At 60.5% G+C, this 22,233-nt stretch overlaps 8 protein-coding genes across 8 annotated transcripts; 6 read left to right on the forward strand and 2 right to left on the reverse strand.

The window, feature by feature from the left end:
• Positions 1-289: 289 nt before the first annotated feature.
• On the forward strand, positions 290-1,512 carry F751_2112 (DNA polymerase epsilon subunit C; the record flags this gene model as incomplete). The annotated part of the gene is made up of 4 exons (XM_011401161.1): positions 290-443; positions 559-652; positions 862-987; positions 1,095-1,512. The coding sequence occupies 4 exons, from the start codon at positions 290-292 to the stop codon at positions 1,510-1,512; spliced, it is 792 nt and encodes a 263-aa protein (XP_011399463.1).
• A 245-nt stretch (positions 1,513-1,757) lies between these two features.
• On the reverse strand, positions 1,758-2,798 carry F751_2113 (Cytochrome b ascorbate-dependent protein 3; the record flags this gene model as incomplete). Its single annotated transcript, XM_011401162.1, has 2 exons — positions 1,758-2,111; positions 2,340-2,798. The coding sequence occupies 2 exons, from the start codon at positions 2,796-2,798 to the stop codon at positions 1,758-1,760; spliced, it is 813 nt and encodes a 270-aa protein (XP_011399464.1).
• F751_2114 (hypothetical protein) lies at positions 2,566-2,907 on the forward strand (the record flags this gene model as incomplete). The annotated part of the gene is made up of 1 exon (XM_011401163.1): positions 2,566-2,907. The coding sequence occupies one exon, from the start codon at positions 2,566-2,568 to the stop codon at positions 2,905-2,907; it is 342 nt and encodes a 113-aa protein (XP_011399465.1).
• A 499-nt stretch (positions 2,908-3,406) lies between these two features.
• On the forward strand, positions 3,407-4,605 carry F751_2115 (Proteasome subunit alpha type-7; the record flags this gene model as incomplete). Its single annotated transcript, XM_011401164.1, has 3 exons — positions 3,407-3,463; positions 3,653-3,882; positions 4,131-4,605. 3 exons carry the CDS (start codon positions 3,407-3,409, stop codon positions 4,603-4,605), a joined length of 762 nt encoding a protein of 253 aa, XP_011399466.1.
• A 254-nt stretch (positions 4,606-4,859) lies between these two features.
• F751_2116 (RNA polymerase II C-terminal domain phosphatase-like 4) lies at positions 4,860-7,425 on the reverse strand (the record flags this gene model as incomplete). Its single annotated transcript, XM_011401165.1, has 8 exons — positions 4,860-5,023; positions 5,245-5,520; positions 5,658-5,770; positions 6,030-6,199; positions 6,431-6,592; positions 6,767-6,822; positions 6,967-7,239; positions 7,341-7,425. The coding sequence occupies 8 exons, from the start codon at positions 7,423-7,425 to the stop codon at positions 4,860-4,862; spliced, it is 1,299 nt and encodes a 432-aa protein (XP_011399467.1).
• A 1,611-nt stretch (positions 7,426-9,036) lies between these two features.
• Positions 9,037-14,437, forward strand: F751_2117 (hypothetical protein; the record flags this gene model as incomplete). The annotated part of the gene is made up of 14 exons (XM_011401166.1): positions 9,037-9,168; positions 9,398-9,538; positions 9,696-9,852; positions 10,023-10,198; positions 10,484-10,693; positions 10,822-10,983; positions 11,800-11,941; positions 12,226-12,295; positions 12,465-12,705; positions 12,842-12,982; positions 13,189-13,351; positions 13,527-13,702; positions 13,855-14,064; positions 14,231-14,437. 14 exons carry the CDS (start codon positions 9,037-9,039, stop codon positions 14,435-14,437), a joined length of 2,328 nt encoding a protein of 775 aa, XP_011399468.1.
• A 2,155-nt stretch (positions 14,438-16,592) lies between these two features.
• F751_2118 (hypothetical protein) lies at positions 16,593-18,674 on the forward strand (the record flags this gene model as incomplete). Its single annotated transcript, XM_011401167.1, has 6 exons — positions 16,593-16,889; positions 17,041-17,214; positions 17,372-17,522; positions 17,692-17,874; positions 18,004-18,257; positions 18,399-18,674. The coding sequence occupies 6 exons, from the start codon at positions 16,593-16,595 to the stop codon at positions 18,672-18,674; spliced, it is 1,335 nt and encodes a 444-aa protein (XP_011399469.1).
• Positions 18,675-19,346: 672 nt separating this feature from the next.
• Positions 19,347-21,967, forward strand: F751_2119 (Uncharacterized protein YqhO; the record flags this gene model as incomplete). The annotated part of the gene is made up of 7 exons (XM_011401168.1): positions 19,347-19,623; positions 19,806-19,875; positions 20,032-20,185; positions 20,449-20,622; positions 20,750-20,900; positions 21,070-21,092; positions 21,413-21,967. 7 exons carry the CDS (start codon positions 19,347-19,349, stop codon positions 21,965-21,967), a joined length of 1,404 nt encoding a protein of 467 aa, XP_011399470.1.
• Between the last annotated feature and the right edge of the window lie 266 nt (positions 21,968-22,233).

The raw sequence follows: 22,233 nt of genomic DNA on the forward strand, positions 1-22,233 counted from the left end.
CGATTGGTGCGTTCCGAACCGATGCCATCGTTCGCGACATGGTCGACATGGTCGAGCGCGCGCTGTGTTCAACTTCCTCCGAACCCACACACCACCCGGCATGGAGGATATTACCCGCTCCTCGGGGTGCTAGTGGGATTGACCAGATAGCAATACATGCGTGCGCTTGAACCGGTTACAAAAGGGCCTAGGAGAGCACATAGAGGCCGCTGCTATTTTCAGAACCACAGGAGGGGCCCCCATACGAGCCTGTACCTGTTGCCCTTGCCCATCCGCTGCCTCCATGTCAATGCCGGATGACGCCGGGACGGGGGATGAGGGCCCCTTGTCCTCGACGTCCAAGTTTTTTCGAAACCATGCGCCGTTCACAGCCCGCATCAAGAAAATGATGCAGTCGGACGAGGACGTGGGCAAGGTGGCCAAGGCCAGCCCCATCCTCATCTGTGAGCGAGGGCGATGGGTATTTGGCCTGAGGAGGGAAGTTTGGGTGTCGCAGTTAGCGCACAAGGATTTGACGAGGAGGCGCTCACAGCAAGCCCAATGCACAACCCCATGCAGCCAAGGCCCTGGACGATTTCCTGAGCAAGTTGCTGGAGGGGTCCATTGCCGTAGCACAGCAGCACAATGCCAAGATCCTCAATAGCTCCCACATGTGAGTGGTGGGAGCTGTGTCACCCTCCCCCCATGCTTGTCTAGGGGAGACCACTGCTCTGGTACCTCATCTCACGAGGCCCTGGGAGCCTCTTCTGACTAACTCCCGCCCAGTCGTTCCTGCACCATTTCCACAACCTCCACCTCTGCACAATCCACCCTGAGTTTCCAGCACAGTCACCACCAAAGTTCTCCCACCATTGCCTGCAGCAAGGCCCACGTCCAGTCGGATCCCTTGCTGGACTTTTGCCGAGAGGCCGTGGCCGAGGTCCCAGACCTCCCGCCCGTCACCGACGAGGTGGAGGCAGCGACGCCGCGCGCCAAGAAGCGAGCAAAGTGCGGACGTATGGGGTGATGGGGCATGGTCGGGGTTTCTCTGGAATGGATCTCAACACTGTACAGGCAGCGCTCCCACCAGACCCCCCGTATCTCCCCCTCCCCAGGCCTGCAGCGAAGGAGGAGGGCCGCACCGCCGGCCCGGCAAAGCCTCGCGCCCCACGACAGAAGAAGCCTGCATCAGGCGCGGGGCAGGCCGCCGTCCTGGCCGGCGAGGCTGGTGCCCCGGGCACCACTGGAGGAGGGGATGAGGCGCCCGGGCTGCAACAGGCAGCCGCCACTGGGCCGGAGCAGGAGGCTGCATCCCTGCCAGCTCACGACGGCGGGGATACAGTGGAGCAGGCCCCTTTGGTCGTAGGAGAGGGTACGGAGCGAGGGAGCTCCCACCCGGCGCAAGGGACAGGGGCTGATCGGGGGCCAGCCTCTGCGGCTGCAGAGTCCCTGGCGGGGCCCGCTGGGACGGCCCTGCAGGACCCCGAGCCAACGGAGGATGACTACGACGAGGACGACTACGACGAGGAGTGATGGGCCGGCGGAGGGGTGTGCTCGCTGCGCCTGACGGCACCTTGCATTCCCTCCTCCTGTGACACCCCACCACTGGCACTTTACCCTGTGCGCCTGGGGCCCTTGGCCACTTATTTAATGAATGCAGCCCCGGCAGAGTGTCGGGAAATACACAGGGTGGTCTCACAAAGAGGTGTGGGGCACACAGCGATGTCGCATGTGCACATGCAACATCGCAGGGACATCGATACATCGTCCCCCCTCCTTCAGTGGTCGGCGCTGTTGCGCGGCGTGCGCTGCTCGAAGAGCGGGATGCCGTCCCCCGCCAGGCTCACCACGCCGGGCCCCGGCCGCGCCGGCTCCACGTGGTGCCACAGCACGCCCAGCGCGACGGCGGCCAGCAGCAGCTGCAGGAGCGCAGGCAGGCGCAGGGCGGCGGAGGCTGGCCCCGCGCCCGCGCCCAGCTGCAGGAAGGTGGCCTTCTCCTGCAGCCCCACCGCCGCCGCCGCCAGGCCCAGGCCGAGGATGGCGCGGCCGAGGAAGGTGTGCACCGGGCCCAATGTCACCCGCGCGGGGTGGGAGAGCTTGGGCCAGGCGTATGCCCACAGGCCCAGCGCCACCTTGGATTGAGTTTGGGGAGGGGCAGAGGTCGGATGGTATGGTGGAGGGGAGAGCCTCTCGCGAGCAGGAATGCCACTGCGTACCACACGCATGTCCAATGGGCTGCCGGCTCCCCTCCCAAGAATGGGAATACATGAAGGACAGGGGGATGGTAACATCAGCCCCGTCACGCCACGCACATGACCCCACCCAGCAGGAACGCCCCCTCAACACACACAACCTCTCACCTGGAATGCAAAGAGGGCGAGCACCAAGCCTCCCAGGAAGGAGTGGGCAGAGTAAAAGTTGGGGATGGGCTGCGGCAGCTTGAGGGTGTGGGACCTGACGGCCGCCGTCAGACCGAGCAGCGCCAGCGCCAGCGCGCAGATCTGCAGGCTGATGTGGTAGACCTTCCTGGCCGGCCTGGAGTCCAGTGTGGGGGCAGGGGAGCGGTACGCCAGCAGGGCCTCGCCCATGAGCACCGGGAAGGCCAGCAGCATGAGCAGGGGGTGCCAGTTGAAGATGGGACCCGTGTCATTCGCGCCCTCACCCAGGTCCCGCGGGGTCGTGCCCACACCTCCCAGGGGGCCAAAGACCCACCACACCGCGAGGATCAAGATGCCCGCCTGGCAGAGCCGGGTGGTGACTGTGGCGGGGGCCCGGAGCAGGCGCCCCAAACCCCGGCCTGCATCCGACTGGCTGGACATGCTCGGACACTGGAGTATCACATATTCCTTGCTTACTGGAGTGTATGTGTGGGGGTCATTGGATGAAGAGTGGGACCGGCGGCTCGCGCTTTGGACTTGGTTCCCATGAATTGCGATCAAACATGCATGGCAGATGTGGCACTGAGGAGGAGTGCTGCAGATCGCGCCTCGCGCGCATTCGAGGTATGGGTGACCTACAATCGAGACGATCTAATCTCACGAAGGGGTGTCCGCAACTCTACTCAATTGAACCACGGCGTTTGCTCTGTGTGCGATAAGAGGCTGCTGAACAGTCGCCAGGGTGCTGAGTATCCGCAGTGATCGCTTTGCGTAAACCAGCCTTCATCACTGCTGCAAGCCGTGTGATCAGCCCCAGCCGGTGCGCTTGTGGGTGTAATATTGCAGGAGCGGAGTACCTGGTAATCAGCTGTGCTCTGTGCTGTCACCTGCTTGGACTGAGAGTGTGGAACGCACCACTTTATTTGGGTAGCCCGCACCCTGCCCATGCCCATCCGGAGCGCTGCGGCACATTGCGATTCAGTATCCAGCATACAATTCCTTGATCCAGATCCAGCATCGCGTTCAGCGCTGGGTAGCAGGACGCCGGAATGGCGCGCTACGACCGTGCGATCACCGTCTTCAGCCCCGATGGGCACCTTTTCCAAGTAAGGGAGCCAGGGAGATGTTGTATTTATTGACCTGCTGCAAGCATTTCGTATGTGTCCCGAGGGTGCGGGGCTACGCAGGCAGAGGGGCTGTGTGATGTAGCCGCCTTGGCCAAGATACGACAGTGCCTTGACAGTGCCTAGGCCGAGCGGCGTCCCACCTTTCCCCACCCCAAACCAACATCACAGGTGGAGTATGCCCTGGAGGCCGTGAGGAAGGGGGCCTTGGCCGTGGGCGTGCGCGGCACCGACACCATCGTGCTGGGCGTGGAGAAGAAGGCGGTGGCCAAGCTGCAGGTGTCGCAGACGGTGCGCAAAATCGCGCAGATCGACGACCACATCTGCCTGGCTTTTGCGGGGCTGACCGCCGACGCGCGCGTGCTCATCAACAAGGCCCGCACCGAGGCCCAGAGTCACAGGTGCCGCGGTTACTTGTGTGGTGGGAAGTTGGAGGGGTCCAAGGATCGGATAGGGCGAAGTGGGGGGACGGTCATGGTTGAGTCCAAGAGGACCGGCCCCCGTCGGCTGTGTTCCCCGAGGGCGAATCACCCACGATCGCGTTGCATTCTCTCCGCTTCCCAACGCACTCCTCAATCCATGTCACCTGCATCCCCATCCCATTCAACCCCCTTCACCCCACCCCCCCCACTCACACACACACACACAGGCTGACCCTGGACGAGCCGGCCAGCGTGGAGCACATGACACGGCACATTGCGGCCACCCAGCAAAAGTACACGCAGAGCGGGGGCGTACGCCCCTTCGGCATCAGCACCCTGATCGTGGGGTTTGATGGCGCGGGGCGCCCCGCGCTGTACCAGACCGACCCCTCGGGCACCTACTCCGCCTGGAAGGCCAACGCCATTGGCCGCAACTCCAAGACCGTGCGTGAGTACCTGGAGAAGAACTACGAGGCGGGGGGCCCGCGCGACACGCTCAAGCTCGCGCTGCGCGCGCTGACCGAGGTCGTGGACGCCAGCTCCAAGAACGTGGAGATGGCGGTGGTGGAGGCAGGCGCGGGCCTCCGCTTCCTCGCCGACGCCGAGCTAGACGAGCTGGTGGCGGAGCTGGAGGCGGAGAAGGCGGCCGCCGCGGCGGCGCGGGGCGGCGCGGCGCGGGACGCCCAGCCGCCCGCGTCCTGAAGGGTGTGGAGCACCGAATGCATGTGCCGTAGTGTTGAGGAAGGAGGGCAGGTGTTACCTTGTCCGGGGCAGGGGGAGGTACATGTGCGCGGGGGAGGCGAGGGCGCAGAGGGCCATACAGCGTACAAGGAGGGGGAGGCGGCATCAGGGTATGAGCAGGGGCACGAGGGTGGGGGGGGGGGGGGTGTGGTTGACGCAGGGGAGAATCAAGGCTTCAATGCGGCAGCATGGCCGGGCGTCAGACGCCCACGACATCAGGACCGGTCCGGGGTCTGGCCGCCGCCGGCCGCCGCGGCCACGACGGCCAGCTCCTCCTCGGCGCTACGGGGGGCGGGCACCGGGGCCACCACCCCGCCGGCCCCTGCCCCGGGCATGGGGATCTGGAACCGTGACTCGTCGGCGCGCACCCACAGCCCCGCTGCATCGATGCAGGGGGCAGAGGGGGGGTGGGGGGGCGCGAACGCTGTTGCCACTCGTGCATTCATGGCTGTGCAGTGGGGAGCGACCTGGCAGCGGTGCCCTGATCAGGGCCAGGGGGTTGCATGAGCATCAGGCTGCGATCCCTGCGTTGGTGACCTCCGTTTCAGTCAATGCTTCCCCCCCCGCCCGCCCCAACCACACACACACGCACGCACACACCTGACTCGGCGAGCCACTGCGGGGTGACCACCTGCAGCCCCCTGTCCCGGCCCCACACCGCCTTCTGTGTCCAGTCCGGGGCCATCACATGGGTCACCTGTGGCCCGGGGCTCAGCGTGCAGGTCGCGCCGCAGGCCGTCGCCAGGCGCCACAGGGGGTGCGCATCCGGGGCGGGGCTGGTCAAGGGGACGATGCGGCTGAGCAGGAGGCCCACGCCTGCGAGCACCCCGCGCCGGCGGGCGGCCACAAGTGGGCGCACGTCTGCGCTCCTCCCAGCTGCCGGTGGGTTGAAGGCCGGGGGGGGGGAGGGGTCCGTCCCACAGGGCTTCCCACACTCGGGCTTTTCGACCGTCCTTGCGCATTCACCGCCCTGCCCTCCCCTCCAGCCCAACATGTTGCACCACGGCACCTACCAGCCAGATCGTCAAAGAATGTGGCATGGATGGATCGAAGCGTGCGCAGCAGGGCCGGGAACGGACCCGCTTCAGGGTCCTCATCCCCTCCTCTCTCCATCCAGGAAGTGCGCCTGGTGGGCACCAGTGGTCGCGAGGTGGGTCGACAGGTATGGTCCGGATGCCACCACGCATGGCAGAGCCCCGGCGCTGTTTCCAAGGAAAGCAGGGACCCCTGGCAGGGGCTCGTGCAGAGAGCCCGTCGGCTTGTGTGCTGCATCGAACCCATGGCCCGCTGGTCCCTTTGCGCCACAGCCATCCTGTCCCTACCCCGCAACCCCGCCGACCCCGCCACTTGAAACCCCAACCTCCTCCTCCACACCCCAGACTCACGGCATGCCGAAGCGCTCGGCGCAGGCGCGGAAGTAGATGTAGCGGGCGATGGGCAGCAGGTTGCCGCCGTGGCGCGGCCAGACCGCCTCGGTGTCGTCCAGGATCAGGACGTGCTCGGGGGAGCCCAGCACGACGTCCAGGTCCTTGACCATGCGCTGCGTGCTGTCTGGCTGTGACAGGTGGGAAGCGAGGCGGGAGTGTGTGGTGGTGGGAGTCCATGCGCTGAGTCAGGGAGCGGCGTGGCTAGCGGTTTGAGGAGGGCCTGAGCCCTACGGCAAGTACAGTCCCCTGTCCGAGTCACAACATAAACAAACATACTCTGTGGAGGTGTGGGCAAGACGCTGAAAAGACATACACTTCCCCCACAGCTCTCCCCCCCTCCCCCTTTCGCGCTGCCTCACGGCGGAGATGATGCGGCCGGAGAACAGCCGTCCCTCCGGGTCAAGCACGGCCGCCATGGCCCGCGCGTACGCGCGGTCGCCCATGGTGTAGATGTGCAGCTCGCAGATGGTGTGTGCCTGCTCCAGGAAAGCGCGCACGCCGGGGCGCAGCCGGGTCCAGGTCTGCAGCGCGGGCAGGGCGACGAGGTTGGGCGGGGGCCCCGCGTCCCCGGCGGCCGCCTCGCGCTGCAGGGCCGCTGCCTCTGCAGGCACCGGTCCAGGAAGTGGTGGTAGGAGGGAGGCAACAAGGTGACCCTTCTCCTAAAACACGGAGAGTGAGCGGAGCATGCCAGGCACCGTGGTGGCGCGGCCATCCAAGACCAGGCGCAGCCCGGCGCATACGCAGCGCAGCACTGCAGTTGCGCCACTGGCGCCAGAGAAGTAGGGTACACAGCGCCCATCTTCTCCAGCCCGGCCCCACCTGCAATCGCGCCAAGCAGAGTTGCGCTCCTCCCCCCCAAACACACACCTTCTGGTCCCCTCCCCTCCCTACTCACCGCCCTCGGTGAGGTCGATGAAGCGCGTGGAGTTGAGCAGCGTGTGGTCCAGGTCCAGGACCAGGGTGAGTTTGCGCTGCGCGGCTGCGTGCTCGGCCGCGCCACGGCGCAGGCGCGCCGCCTCGCGCTGGCTGACCTCCAGGCCGGCATGGATGTAGCGCAGCGCCACGCCCGCCCCCTCCTCGCCCTCGGGGCGTAGCCCGCCGCAGCGGATGCACAGGCCGCCCATGTAGCCGGGGTGCGGGGGGCAGATGGGCGACGGGGCCTGGGCATCTGCGATCGAGGTGGAGGGGCATGGGAAGAGGGGTGTGTAGGCGGAGGAGCCTGGTAGCAGCAGCAGCCATGAATCCGAGGACCACGGTCCACCATCGCACCGGCGCGCGGGGACTGGCCCGTGAATTGCCGCTTGGCGGGCGGCGACCTGGATCGGGAGGCTGGGGAGGCATGCTGAATATCCATGCCGGCAAGCGCATACGCCAGCCGAGCGCCCATGGAACGAGCCACCCGCCCCGACGCACCCTGCCTCCTCCTCGCTAAGACTGGATGCTGGACGCTCCAGCTCTTGCCTCAGCAAAGCCTCTAGATCATCCTCTTCGCTGTCTTCTGCCATTGCCCCCGCTGCTTGATTCCCCGCGTTGGACTGGATCACAGTGGCTAGTGAGCGAAAGGCAAGCAAGCGCAGGTGCGACGAGTTCACATGTAATTTGCAAGCTCAGTAACAAGTGGTTTATGACAAGAATAAGATGGAGCGATGTCGCGATGTTGAAATCTTCGGCGATGGTGTGTGTGGAGGTCTCATCAGGACCGAGTCCTTGAAAGATTTTACAGGCTGGGGTGCGGCAGATAAACAGTCGATCTATTGAGTATCGAAGCGTTGCATGCTCATTCTGGAGCTCTCAGTATTCGATAACGCACTCATGGAACCGAGTACGGGCATGTCGGGAGACCCTGCTCACGGCTAGGTTCTGTCGAATACTCTTGACCGGATGCCCATCGGGCATGGTCCCAGTCATAGCACTCATGCCCGCTCTCCATACTTTGTTGAGGGTTTCGCAGGACGTCATCATCCGTGTACGTACGCTGTTCCTCCCTTGCCCTCATACTGGGATACAGATACGATTTTTGCCCGGCTTCAGGTGCCTCCGCAGAACGCGCAGGAAGGTTGCGGCAACATAGGATAAAAGCAGCGCAAGGTGCGCAGCACCCGCCACACAAACCATAACTGCTTGAAAGCCCTCCCTTCCCGGAAGTAGACTCGTAACTCCGATCGACAGCATTGAGACATGGCGGTGCAGAATCCTACCACCCTCCGGAACTCCAACCCTTGGGAGAATAATGCAAGGTTCAAGCCGCTGGAGTTCAGTGTACTCATGCAGAATGCTGAGTGGGAGGACCGGCAGGAGAAATGGGAGCGCCTTGCCCGGAACGACAAATGGGATGAGGTCACCAAAGAGTTCCGCAAGCTGGTGCAGCCCGTCCTCAACGAAATCCGACTGCGCAAGCCTGTGAGCGATCTCCGGTCCCTCAACAGAGATCCTCTGCCAAAGTCAGCTGGGCCAACATCAGAAACAATTAATTGGGTCGATCTCGTTCTCTCCGGTACGGGGCTGGTGGGTGGGTGTTTGGTGTATGTTTTGAGTTTGTCCCCGGGGATTGCCATGCCGTCAGATACGACTTCCCCCAGCTCCCGACATCCGGCTCACCAGCAAGGGCGTGACGCATGGGCAGTGGTACCCACTGCAGATGACAAAATCCAGCACCCTAACACCATTGATAGCCTCAGACTCATACTGACTCGTATGCACTACTCACAGGTGGAGGCGTTTTGGGCTATGCTCACGTGGGCTATGTCCTTGCGCTGGAGGATGCAGGTCTCCGGTTCAGGTATGGGGACTGCGACAGGCGTCAGCATAATGTCATGACATCTCCTCCCGCACCCCTCCGTGAAGCATAACCCCAAAGAACAACGGATCGACTCAGCTCACGTGTGGTGGACCTGGGTGACCCTAGTATCACTTTCTTTACAGGGCCATTGGGGGTGCTTCTGCCGGAGCGGTTGCAGCCTTTATCATGGGCGCTGTGCGCAAAAGTCCAGATGCCCCAGTGGCAGAGGACCTGCTTCGTCTAATGGTGGAGATGCCCACCTCCACCTTTGACGACGGGGGTAAGGCGGAGCGGGGCCTGTTGTCCGCCATCACCAGCGTCCTCGAGAAGGATATTTCGACCCTTGATTTCTTCAGCCTCCCTCTGTTTCCCCTTGCGGTGGTAAGACTATGTTTCTTGGCCTTCAGAAATGTTCTGCATCATAGTTTGTGTGGGGAAGGGCCATGCCTGCCCGTATGGGGTGTGAAAATTTGCACATGCTCGGGATTTCAAAGACTCTGACAGAGGCTCATACCAGTGGCGTGCCTCGTCTCTTTTCCCACAACAGATCAGTGCTCTGAAGAACAGCGGCCTGCATCCCGGCAAGATTTTCGAGGACTGGCTGAAGAACCTCATGGAAACATATGGAGCTGGCACACTGAGCGATCTCAAGGCCAAGTGTGACCTCAGCAAGATAAACTGGCTCAAGGTACATGATGTGCTCAGATTACACTGCGGGGCCGAATGTCTGCCTCTACTAGCAGCCGGCAAGACCTGATGCTTTTCTGAGTATGGGCCTGCAACTGGGAAGCTCCCATCACCTTTTTCTGCAAGCCTGTACCCTGATCATCCTATCACCCTGTCAGGCCGAGGATGGAAGGCAGCCGAAGGATGTGGAGGGCTTGGTCTGTTGTGTGGCCTCCGACATCACCACCTCTACCAAGGCTGTGCTGAGCTGGGAGAGGCCTGTGAACTACGACCAGCCTCCCATCACACACACGGAGCTTTACATGGCGAACCCTGGTGCGATGAAGCGAGGATTGGCGTGACCTGTGGGCTGAGGGGCAGCTGCGTATTGGACAGCTCAGAGAGCATGGGAAACACCGAGACATTCGGAGCGCTGCACACTGCCCCCCCTGCATCTTTCCCTCCCTCCACGAGATGTTGACGCCCTTGGCATTCCCTCCATGCAGATGGAGAGAACCCGGGGCACTGCGTCCGCGCCAGCATGGCCGTCCCCTTCTTCTTCCACCCAAAGAAGTTCCCCGCACAGCCGGGGGAGAAGATTCCATACGCCGGGCAGCGGGCCGCCAGCCTGCCAAACACAAAGTGGAAGGAGATTGGGTACGAGGACTACATCCCAGAGCAGGTGAAGTTTTGGAGCATCTGGGAATGCGCGGAGCATCAAGGGCAGTGTGCAGGGGAGAGAGTGTGGGAACAGTATGGGGCTGTTGCAGCGCCACCCCTCGCAAGATTCGGGCAGGTCTGTGACCTGCCATTGCACGCATGTAGGCTCATTGCCAAGGCTCCCACCTGCCCACCTGCCAATGCCGGTGAGAGCCCATGCATCGTCCTGTTCCTCTCAGCCCAGCCCTCCATCCCTACTGCCCTGCAAGCTATGTCCAGGACTTCCTCCTCCCCTCCCGCCGCACAGGTCACGCTCGTGGATGGCGGCTTCCTGTCCAATCACCCGGTCGACCTGTTCCATGTCCCACGCGAGAAGGTCGTGTGGTGCCCCACCTTCTGCGTCAACCTGTCCCCACCCCGCACTGCTCGCCGTACTGGGAATCTCATCGAGACAACCGCGGCGCTCCTTTCCACCGGCATCCAGACACGCGACTTTGAGTTTGTCGCCAAGAACAAAGTGGGGCCTTGGGGAAGGAGGGGGGGGTAGGGGACTTGCCCCGATACACTATAGGCTTGGTCATTGGTGTGTGCAGCAAGTGGGCATGTGATCCCTCTTCATGCCGTCCACCAACAACCACTCGGCAGGAGTACAAACTTCTCACTGCCAGTGTGCACACTGGTGGAATTTCGGCCCTCAACTTTGACGTCAGCCCCGTTGGAAAGTTTGTGCTGTTTTACAATGGGGTGGTGGCGGCCTATGACTTCCTTGTCGGAGGGGACGGCAGCAAAGGACCGTTCGACTGGGAGGTGTACAAATCCATGAGGAACAGCGCGGCAAACTGATGGAGCTGTGGCAGATCCTAGCACTCTCAGGAGGCGCTGTAAGTGCAGGAGCGAGGCCGGGGGAGCAGGATACTGAAGGACATCTCACCTTTTTGTGGGAAGGGCCAGTGTGAGCCCCAGACGCAGGGGACCACCAGACATGGCCATGTGTTGATCCTTGTCTACTACTACAACCCTCTGATGGGTTGAAGTGTGTGCTTTGGACGAGTTGTGTCTGATTCAATCTTCGTCTGGAATGGTCCTGGCCCCCATTATTTGCACGTGTTAAAAATCCCAACCACCGCGCATGCACCAGAACTGGACCAACTCTACCGGTCTCACTGCACTATCCCCTGACTGCCTTGTGCCTACACCCACACCTGTCGGACATTAAAGTGGAGGTATGTATACTAGTTTTTTTATTGAACATCCAAGTGGAAAATGTTATTAGATGTCAGATCAGCATTTTGTCAACGTGGAAGATTCTGAAGTGAGAGTCACGTGGGTGGGAAGGGTCAATCTTGGGGGGTCTCGCAGGAATCCGGGCAGCTTCATGCAGGTCCAACGTGAGGGGCAGAGAATCCAGCCCAAGTACCATCGCATTGCAATGTGATGCATTTGGATGAGCTCGTACTGCGTATATCACATTGATTGATAGAAAACATGATTCCTGGTGCGATCACGGCTCGTTCTCTGCACAAAGTACCTGTTGCGCATGCCATACCTCCCTCCACTCGGCGCCTGGCGAGGCGGGTGATCCCCTCCGCGACCTCCAACTGGACACCCCTAGACTGGGACCAGGTGAAGGAAGATCCTGAATGGGCCGATCTGGAGCGCAAGTGGCAGGGGTATGCTGAGAGCAACTCCCTCGACAAGATTGCGAAAGATTTCCAGGAGAAGGTGGACCCGATACTGGCGGAGATCCAGCTCTCGGACTACGTGAGTGACCTGCGGTCGAAGCCCCCGTCCTCTCCTGCTTCTGGAGCTGGTCCTCATCCCCCGACCACTCTTCAATGGGTTGACCTTGTGCTGGCAGGTGGGGCAAGGTACATGGTGTGCATCCACAAGACCTGCGCTCCAACCTGGGCGCATGCCCCTCCTGATCTGGCGACTGGGGTTTGCTTGGGCATGCACTCACTCTGCCTGAACAGAGACCTATTTTTACATTGACACACCCCAGTACCTCGCTGTGCGCCAGACGCTGCTCGCCCGCCCCACCCTCCTCAGGAGGCGCGCTCCTGGGCATTGCCCATGTCGGCTATATCTTGGCCCTTGAGAGGGCTGGCATCCGATTCAGGTAGCTCCAGGGTTGGATGGGTGTCAGACATAGGTCCTACTCGGTGTCTGGATTGGTGACAGTGCTGATTCAAGGTCATTATACCCGGTGGCGTGCTCACGGCAGCAAGTTAACATGGTGTTGGGGGGCCCTTGGTGATGCACAACCTCCACCCGATTCTCCATCGCAGGGCTCTGGCGGGGACATCCGCTGGGGCCATGGCGGCGGTCTTGCTGGCCGGGCTACGTGAATCCCCAGATGCAGCGGCGGGTGAGGCCCTCCTGCTCAAGCTCCTGGACCTCCCAGTCCCCAGCCTCAAGGATGGGGCGCCTGCAGACAAAGCGCTGGGGGATGCCCTGATCGGGCTCCTCACTGGCACGAAGATCTCCTGGTCCACCTGGTTCCGCCTCCCCCTCTTTCCTTGGGCTCTGGTATGCTGAGGGCCTCGCAGTGGAGATGCTCTGGCAGGGGCCTGCCTGGGTCCTCATTTCGAGCTTGCATTGTGGTATGCTGGCAGTCAACACTCATGTTTACCTGCAATCACGCCCAGCGCCGTCCCATCAACAGGCCAGCATCTGGAAGAACGGCGGCATCCATCCAGGGAAGGCGCTGTATGACTGGGTCCATGGAGTGCTGGCTTCCCACAGAGCAGGCACTCTGGGGCAGCTGAGGGGCAAGTGCGACCTGAGTGGTATCAAATTTGAACAGGTGGCAACGGTTGTCATGCTTGCATGAGGGTAGGGCGGGCTGGGCTTCCCTCCCACGTCCAAAGAAAAGGGAGAACTGCAGGCCTTGTCATCCTACCATAATTGCTCGCAAATATCGCCCTGCGAGGGCTGGGGTTCATTCATGTGCGTCTGTTTCCAGGGTCCCTGCCGGCCTCACGTCGTCGAGTTCAACCCCACCTTCTGCAGGTGCCGGATGTCGAGTCTGTGGCGGACCGTCCCTTGGAGGGCCTAGTCGTGGCCGTGGCAGCTGACGTGACAACCGCCACCAAGGCGGCCCTGAGCTGGGAGAGGCCATTCAATCCAACTACCCGGCCCCTGACGGTCTCGGAGCTTTACTGGACCGACCCAGGTGTGTGTGAGGGGTTAGTACAGTCCATCCACGAGTGCCTTGTACCTCGTCGGAGCTGTCCAGCAGCTTCCAAGCAAGCCTGAAAGCATCAGTGATCTCTCATTTACCCGTCCCCAGAATCTTGACTAGCACTCATCTTCACAATCTCCGCCCCTCCAACTTGTATGCCATGCAGACAGCGAGAGCCCTGCGACTTGCGTGCGCGCCAGCGTCTCCATCCCCATTTTCTTCCAGCCCTACACCGTCCCCGCCGACCCAGCACTGAAGCTGCCTGACGCGGGTGTGACAGCAAACACCCTCACCAACAACAAGTGGTCGGAGGTGGGGTTTGATGCCACCATCCCTGACCGGGTGAGTCAGGCTGGGATTGTGGGGGCATTCTGTAGCTGTGGCCGTCTGGCTTGGATGATCCCATCATTCCAGGTGCGTCCCTCTGCATACAGAAGCTGTGACCTGTGCCTGGGTCACCTACATCCATTTTATCACACCCCTCCATTCCACAGGTACAATTCCAGGACGGCGGCCTCCTCTCGTCCTTCCCCATCAACCTATTCCACGTTGCCTCTGGCCAGCAGGTCCGCTGCCCGACCTTTGGGGTGGGGCTGTCAGAACCACGCCGGGCCGCGTCCATCAGTAACCTCGGCGAGCTGCTGGCTGCCGCCACGTCCACGGCAATAAACATCCAGGACTACGAGTTTGTCAGCCAGAACAAGGTGGGAGTGAGGGAAGGGGGCTGATGTCGTGTGGTCAGGGCAAGAGCATGTCGTGGAGAGCCTGGATCCTCATCACATCCTCTGTCGAGGCTTCATGCCTCAACACCTCACAAGGCTCCTCTATTGCCGCAAGCCCCCTTTCCCCCCCTTAACCCTGTGCACACAGGAGTACAAACTGCTGGCCCAGCTGGTGAATGTTGCCGGCGTGCCTGGGCTGGATTTCAACCTGCCCATAATTGGAAAGTACGTCCTCTTCCACAACGGCGTTCTGGCGGCGCGGGATTTCCTCATGGGCGGCCCGGGACGGGTGGCTTTCAACTGGAAGCACTACAAAGAGCTCAGGGCGGCACTGTCCAAAGCCAATCGGACTTGACCGTGCGGATTTGTGACGGGTGCCGAGGGCAGCTGCGCGACTGCCCGCCGTGCAGAAGTGAAGACTAAGCGAGTATTCGGTGTTAAGAATTAGCCATCACAGCTTGCGCCTGTACACAACCGTACGGCAATTGGAATTTCTCTGTTCTTAGTGCCTGTGGATGCTTTTAAGTACAATTGTGGGATGCCGTGTGTACATGCACAGCCCACCGTTGTTGGATCTGCTCCGAGTTACTACTGTATGTGGTTGTCCATCGCCAGCAAATATATGTCGGCCTACTCTGCTACCACTGTGCAAGTGATTTGTATCTGCTGCGATGATATGATATGCTAGTACCATGTATTGAGATGGTAGTAATCTTCCTTGATGGTCGGTACAGGGGGTAATTCTTCATATCTCAAGGATGGCAGATACAGGCCCCGCCCAAACGGTGCATCTGACCCGGTGGAGCAGACTGGCTTGCACGGTAGCCGTTGTGCTTACACACTGAGGCCCAAGGAAATACGACTCAATGACATGGAAGTGCATTGCAATGTCACTGTTATCTACAGGATGCATGTGTGAGGATTGAAGCACACGTCTGGCCCATTTGAGGTTCACTTCAATTTAAAACGACCTCTCCCCGGGCAGCTGATCTGTCCGTCAGGTCACCCAAGGAAGCTCTTGTGGCTGAGGAGCAGTCTCCAGAAACAGGCGCATTTACTCGGCGCATGCATTGTTACCACGGGGAACCACGACTCAAAGCGAATTCCAAGTGTCCTTGTCAGGCTAGCGGCTGTCTCGTTCATATGAACCAGATGCGCATCACTCCGTCACTGGGAATAGTGCATGACGATAGCCAATGGATGAGAGGTGACGACGCAATACCGAATCAAATGCAGAGCAGGAACCTGCTGTTGAAAACGTGGGCTTTAGCATGGCTCGAGATGTACGCCGCGCAAAGCGATGCAGATATTTATCCGAGGCCTTCTATGCCAAGCAGCTGCAGCAACTCAAGATTGATGTGACAGTTCCAATTACTTCCTGAGAGTCAAACTCATGTAGAGAGTACATCTTGGTGTGCGTATTCCCCCAGCTATCTCAGGCTCTTGTCATAGCTTGGGTAGGATTTTCGGTCCTAGACTTGCGCGAATGACCGTTCCACCCACGTGGGTTGGTCGGCCGTACTGACCAGCTCCGGAACTTTCACGCTAGCTGCAGATGGTACGTGCCCTTCCGGATGTTGCGCGTCGAGCCCATTCCGATGGTCATCCTTGCTCGGGAGTACGGAAAACGCGTGCATCATTGCAGAATCGCACAGGATCCTCTGCGCTCGGCTCACCTTCATGTACCTGCACACCCGCTCGCGAAGATACTGGAGGTATGAGGGTTGCAGCATTAATGACCGAAACAAAGGATTTTCTACCGTCTCATCGTCTCTCTTAGAGTTATCTCTCGGTACATGTGGCGCTCAGCTCGGCTGTTTCGCATCGCCATTCAGTACTCTCCGCGCACCTACAATCCCCATCGACCAGGCAAGAGACCCATGGCCAGCGCAACCTCCCATCGGCTTCCCCTCGACTATAATGTGATCAAGAACGATGAGAGATATCGGCAGCTGGAGAAGGAGTGGCAGGAGTATGCGAGGAACGGCGGTACTGACAAAATCATTCAAGGTTTTCAGGCCGGAGTCGTGGACCTGCTGAACGAGATCGACCTTGCCAGCCCTGTGAGTGATCTGCGATCGAAGGCGACCTCTCCTCCTACCACGGAAGTCAACAGTTCGGAGAAAGTGCTGCACTGGGTGGATCTCGTCCTGGCAGGTGAGACATGGATGAGCATGTGGGCGGTCTGTGGGGCACCTTGACCGTGCCCAGCATGTGCCACGTCAGCATGGATCTTCACGAAGGTTTGCAAATGAGTGGCAGGGGGATATCGTGGATCAGGGGCCTGAGCTCTGTCCAGCACCCTCGCAAAGTTCTCACATTCTCCCCCGGCCCTATCTCATAGGTGGAGCCCTGCTGGGGATCGCCCATGTTGGCTATATCTACGCACTGGAGCATGCAGGCATCCGCTTCAGGTGGAAGGGAACTAGGTTGTGGTCCATCTCATCCATGCAGCACTCAGTACGGTTCTTCAATCCCAAGAAATAAGGTGCCCACATCAAATGATAGTCATGTCCTTAGTTCGCCTTTGGCGATGGAGTATCAAGTCCTTCCCTCCATACTGTAGGGCGATTGGCGGCACATCTGCTGGAGCACTGGCCGCCGTCCTACTCGCCGGGCTGCGCCCCAAGCCGGATGCCCCTGCAGGGACGGCCCTCCTGGAGTCGCTCCTGCAGATGCCAGTCCCCAAGTTTAAGGACGGGGCTGGGCTGGACAAGGCGGTCGGGGACTGCCTCATAGGGCTTGCCACCGGCACTTACACGTCGCCCCTGAACTGGCTGCTGCTGCCCCTCTTCCCTGTGGCGCTGGTATGCCCCTCGTCACCACAGTGCTGCTCCCTTGGGGGAGCAGGAAGCCGTGGTGCTGGATGGGCTGGGACAATCGTGTGCATGCTTCTGCCGTTGACAGGCACCAGCGCCTCTTGCTGAACCAGGCAGCTCTCCCCACCCCCCTCCCCAGGCCAGGATCGTGGCCAAGGCTGGCATCCACCCAGGCACCGTGCTGGAGAAGTGGGTGCATGGGGAGCTGGAGGAGAAGGGCGCCGGCACGCTCGGCGCCCTGAAGACCAAGTGTGACTTGAAAGACATTGTATTCGAGAAGGTTGCCACCGAGTCCCACCTGAAATCGTTGCAGGTCGGTTGGCGTGTGCCGAGGGGGCCATGCGGGGGAGGGGCGCTGTGTGTGAGGCTGCAACCCCTGTCCCTTCAGAGCGTGAATATTCTGTGGCTGGAATGTCCCTCCGAATCCTCACCGAAATCCCAACCCGACCACCCTGCCACCCCGTTAACAGGTGCCTGACAATGGGCAGCCCCTGGAGGGCCTGGTTGTGGCCGTGTCGGCAGACGTGACGACCGGGAGCAAGGCCAACCTGAGCTGGAAGAGGGACCCGGCGGTCAACAACTCCCCTGTCACACACTCGGAGCTCTACTGGGCTGATCCAGGTGAGTACGGAGGAGTGCCCTGGAGGCCCGCACCATCACCCCAAGGGACTTGTGTATCTGGAGTGTCGAGCATCAACGAAGAGCTATGCCCTGCCCAGATCTGCAGGGGGTTGTGATGCTGCAGCCCTCCAGCCCCATCGCCGTTCCCCCTCCCTCTCATCAATGACAGACAGCGAGAAGGCAGCACAGTGTGTGAGGGCCAGCGTCTCGATACCCGTCTTCTTCCAGCCCAAGATTGTGCCGGCAGAGAAGGGAAAGACCATTCCCAACGCTGGCGAGCTGGCCAAGCCGCTGAACAACAAGTGGGCGACCATGGGGTTCAGCACCACAATCCCGGACCAGGTGACTTGGGGTGGGGGTGTCGTGCGCGGGTGGGGTGCAGCCTTGCTCTGTGCATGGGAGCAAATGTGGCCTGGGAGATGAACATGACAGGAGGAGACGCAGCCATGCACCTGCCCTGCCCATGGGTGCATTGTCCAAGGTGACTCCAACATCCAGCACATAGCCATCCTCTCCATCATGCAGGTTCGGTTCCAGGATGGCGCTGTCCTCTCCGGCTTCCCCATCAACCTCTTTCACGTGCCTCCCACCGAGCCCGTCCGCTGTCCCACCTTTGGGGTAGCGCTGTCGCCCCCCAGGGAGAAGAAGAAGACCTCCAACCTGCTGGAGCTGCTGGGGGCCACCATCATGACGGCGACGCACATCCAGGACATCGAGTTCATCGCCCAGAACAAGGTGCAGCTGGGGGGGCTGGAAGCGGGGGAATGGGGTTGGAGCCGCATGGCTGTGTTGTGTTCGCACGACGGTTCGCCCTCTGAAGTGTCGCTGCTACGGTTCATGCCAGATCAGATCACCCCTACCCCATACCACCACCAGGAGTATGAGATGCTGACTCAGACCGTGGACGACGGGAATGTGTCTGCCCTGGACTTCAATCTCCCCATCATCGGAAAGTATGTCCTGTTCTACAATGGGGTACTGGCCGCACGGGATTTCCTCATGGGCGATGGGAACGGGAGGCCGCGCTTTGACTGGGCCAAGTACAAGCACCACCGCGCCAACATTTCTGCGGCCAACCGACGTGGCCCCAACAATGGGGTGGGCAATGGCAGCGCCCGCTTGGCCCAGGTGGTGGGGACACCAACTCAGTGAATGTTTGAGTCCTGAGTTATAAGCTCTGCCCTCCCCAACAACATATTTTGCGGCCAAGCCCTGCTGCTGTGTAGATTGTTCGTGCATGTCATCGAAAAGGCTTGTACTACTCATGTGCACAGTTTAACCCCCTCTGTGGTCAAACCCTCTAGCAGCTGCCATCCTGCGACGTCTTTCAAACCCGGAGGTCGAACACAACTAATGTGCATGCCATGTTTGTAAGAATGGAAACGTTTAGTATAATGGTGATCCAGCTGTCATGCCTGATAACTCCAGCATGGTCCATGCCTAGACTATGATAGTACTGCCGTGAGGAAAAGGCTTGATGGGGAGGTCGAGAATCCATTCGAGAAAGCTGGATTTTAGCCTGACTACGAGCTGCTGCGGACAGGCTACCAGGATGGGATCGAAGTGGCACCGCCGCACCGCGCTTGGGATTGCGGCATATCCGGGGAGGTCTCACTGGCGGCTTCATGTGCCTTCACATCCGACATCCAGGGAATCCGAAACCATTCCAAACACGAGCAAGGGAGACTGCACCTTTTTATTTTAACGGACTCGAACGATTCAGCAGTACACTAACTCGAGAAAAGCCATCCATCCGACCTTTCCGTCCAATCCCAGGCAGCACCCTTGTGACACCTTAACCCTCGCCGACAGCACTTAATCCTCATGTTGGTCGACCGACCTAACCCTAAGCCGTTGAACTACGCGGAGATCAAGAGGCAGAAGAAATTCAAGGATTACGAGAAGAAATGGAGGAAGCTTCTGAAAAACGGGAGTACTGAGGCTATCGTCGACGATTTCTTGTTCGAGGTCGGACCCTTGCTGGACACCATCCGCCTTGACTCGCCCGTGAGCGACCTGCGGTCTGAGACGACCACCCACTCTTCAGAGAAAAGTGGCTCTACGCCGAAAGTGCTGGATTGGGTGGACCTCGTCCTGGCAGGTTGAGTGTTGGGAAAGCATGTGGAGGCTGAGATGGGCCTCCACTGATTGCCCTTGGTGAACATGCCCATTCCAAGCACCACCTCGAAGTTGGCGCACGTACTGCTGGCGGGAATGCCTCACATCCATGGTCTCGACACTCAGCATCACATGCACTCAGGCTCCCTGCGTCATCCATGACAGGAGGCGCCCTCCTGGGCGTGGCCCATGTCGGGTACATCTTTGCGCTGGAGCATGCTGGCGTACGCTTCAGGTAACCCAGTGCCCTGGTGCAAGAGCGAGGGCTCATGCAACTTTCTTCCAGGCGCTTTACCTGATATGCAAGTGCGCCCCTGCGTCAGCCCATCTGGGTCATGCCTCACCATCCCACACGCCAGCCCTCACTCTGCGGGTCTGCATCCTCACGCAGGGCAATCGGCGGGACTTCCGCGGGGGCACTGGCGGCCGTCCTGCTCGCAGGGCTGCGCACCAAGCCAGACGCGCCGGCGGGGAGGAAGCTGCTGGACCTGCTCCTGGGCATGCCCGTCCCCAAATTCAAGGATGGGAAGCTGCTGGATCGCAGGGTGGGGGATGCCATCCTTTCCCTCATGACCGACCTGCCTTCATCTCCTTGGAAGTGGCTCATGCTGCCGGCGTTTCCTGTTGCGCTGGTGGGTTGGGGCCGCCAGTGTGCCACCAGGGGTCGTGGACAGGATTTACTGCTAGGATCAAGCGGACAGGATACTGTCGTGCCCAAGCTGAGCTTCTTGCGGTCCATTCAAGTCCTGGCTGTCGTCTGCCATCCCTTCCCATCCCCCTCCAAACCCCCCAACACACACACACGCAGGTCAGGGTGTGGCTGCAGGGAGGCATCCATCCAGGGGATGCCCTCGAGGACTGGGTGCACGAACAGCTTGCTGCAAATGGAGCCGGCACGCTGGCAGGTTTGAAGGGGAAGTGCGACCTGAGTGAGATAAACTTCAAGCAGGACGTGCTTGACAACGACTCGGCATCGTCGGGGGTGAGCTGGGAGCAGGGCCCGTGCAGGCATGGAATGTTTGGGCCTGCCGTGTGCTTGGCTACTGGGAGCCCAGCGTGTGGCGCTCATGTCCAGACCAGCCTGCAACCCCACTCCTGCAACTGCATAGGTCAGACCATACTGGGAATCGGTTGAGGGACTGGTGGTAGCAGTGGCCGCCGACGTTACGAGTGGGATCAAGGCGGTGCTGAGCTGGAAGAGGGACAGGCAGGCGCACCCCGTGCCCCTCACCCACTCTGAGCTCTACTGGTCCGACCCAGGTGCCAGTGGTGGTCTTTGAGGAGGGCAGGACGAGTTGGGGGCTTCAGTGTCAGGGGATGCCATGCATGGGTTGAGCACGCACCATCAGCATGCAGGCGGATCGGTGCTGGCGCCCAGGTGCTTGGGTCCAGGCCCCTCCAAAGCCCGGCCACCCCTTGCTACAAACAGACCTGGAGAGTCCCGCCAGATGCGTGAGGGCCAGCGTCTCTCTGCCACTGTACTTTCGTCCGATGACTGTGCCCAGGAAGAGGGGCGAGAAGCTGCCCCTCGCTGGCCAGAATGCCAGCAGGTTGCCTGACAGCAAGTGGGCGGACACGGGGTTCACCACAACCATCCCCGATCGGGTGATTATGGCCCCAGGGGGCGTTGGCAAGAGTTTGGATTGGCGGGAGCGCAGGCAGCATGTGGAGGGGAGGCAACGTTCCGGAAGGGTGCCAGGGGTTGATGCTCGCCTCTTTCCAGGCCTGGCGCAGGGCATTCACCTCACCACCCCTGCCTCCTCCCATGACAGGTCCGCTTCCAGGACGGCGGCGTGCTCTCCAGGTTCCCCATCAATCTCTTCCATGTGCCGCCCACCACCGAGGTGCACTGGCCCACCTTTGGCGTGGGCCTGTCCCCCCCACGACAAGCCAAATCAACATCCGGCCTCGGTCAGCTGCTCTACGCATCGATCTCCACCGCCATCCGCATCCAAGACATCCAGTTCACCGCCCAGAACAGGGTGGGTGGGCAAGGGCAGGGACGAGGGTGTGGTGAAGCGGGAAGAGGTGAGCCCCAGGGTCCTCTTGCCCCGCCCCGTTCCATCGCCCACACAGGCCCCTCTAGCCTTGCCATGCAGGAGTATGAAATGCTGACCAAGACCGTTGATGTGGGTCAAGTCTGCGCCCTGGACTTCAAGATGTCCATCCTCGGGAAGTTTGTCCTCTTCTACAATGGTGTTCTCGCTGCGAGAGACTTCCTCATGGGAACGACGGAGAAGAAGGGGTTCCAGTGGGAGAAGTTCAAGATATTGAGGCGGGAACGTTCCGCGGTCGTTTTAAACACCACCAGCATTACTCCGACCTGATGGGTCGAACAACAGCCGTACGAATACTGCACTTGGTGTTTTTGGGATTGAATAGTACCAGAATTTGCAACGTCGTACCTGACATGAGCTAGAGTAGAGGCAAATGACACTTGCGGCCCTTCCCATTGCCTGAGGCCACCTTCATCGTACCATTGCTTCTCAGTTCAATTAATAGTTGTGCCTTGTTTGCATTTCGACCCTATTAGCATTGCTGCACTGGCCCGATCCTTTCTCTGTATTCCCCATGCAGTGCCAGACTGCAGCGT

This window comes from Auxenochlorella protothecoides (assembly GCF_000733215.1).
Source record: "Auxenochlorella protothecoides strain 0710 unplaced genomic scaffold scaffold2, whole genome shotgun sequence".
Taxonomy (NCBI): domain Eukaryota; kingdom Viridiplantae; phylum Chlorophyta; class Trebouxiophyceae; order Chlorellales; family Chlorellaceae; genus Auxenochlorella; species Auxenochlorella protothecoides.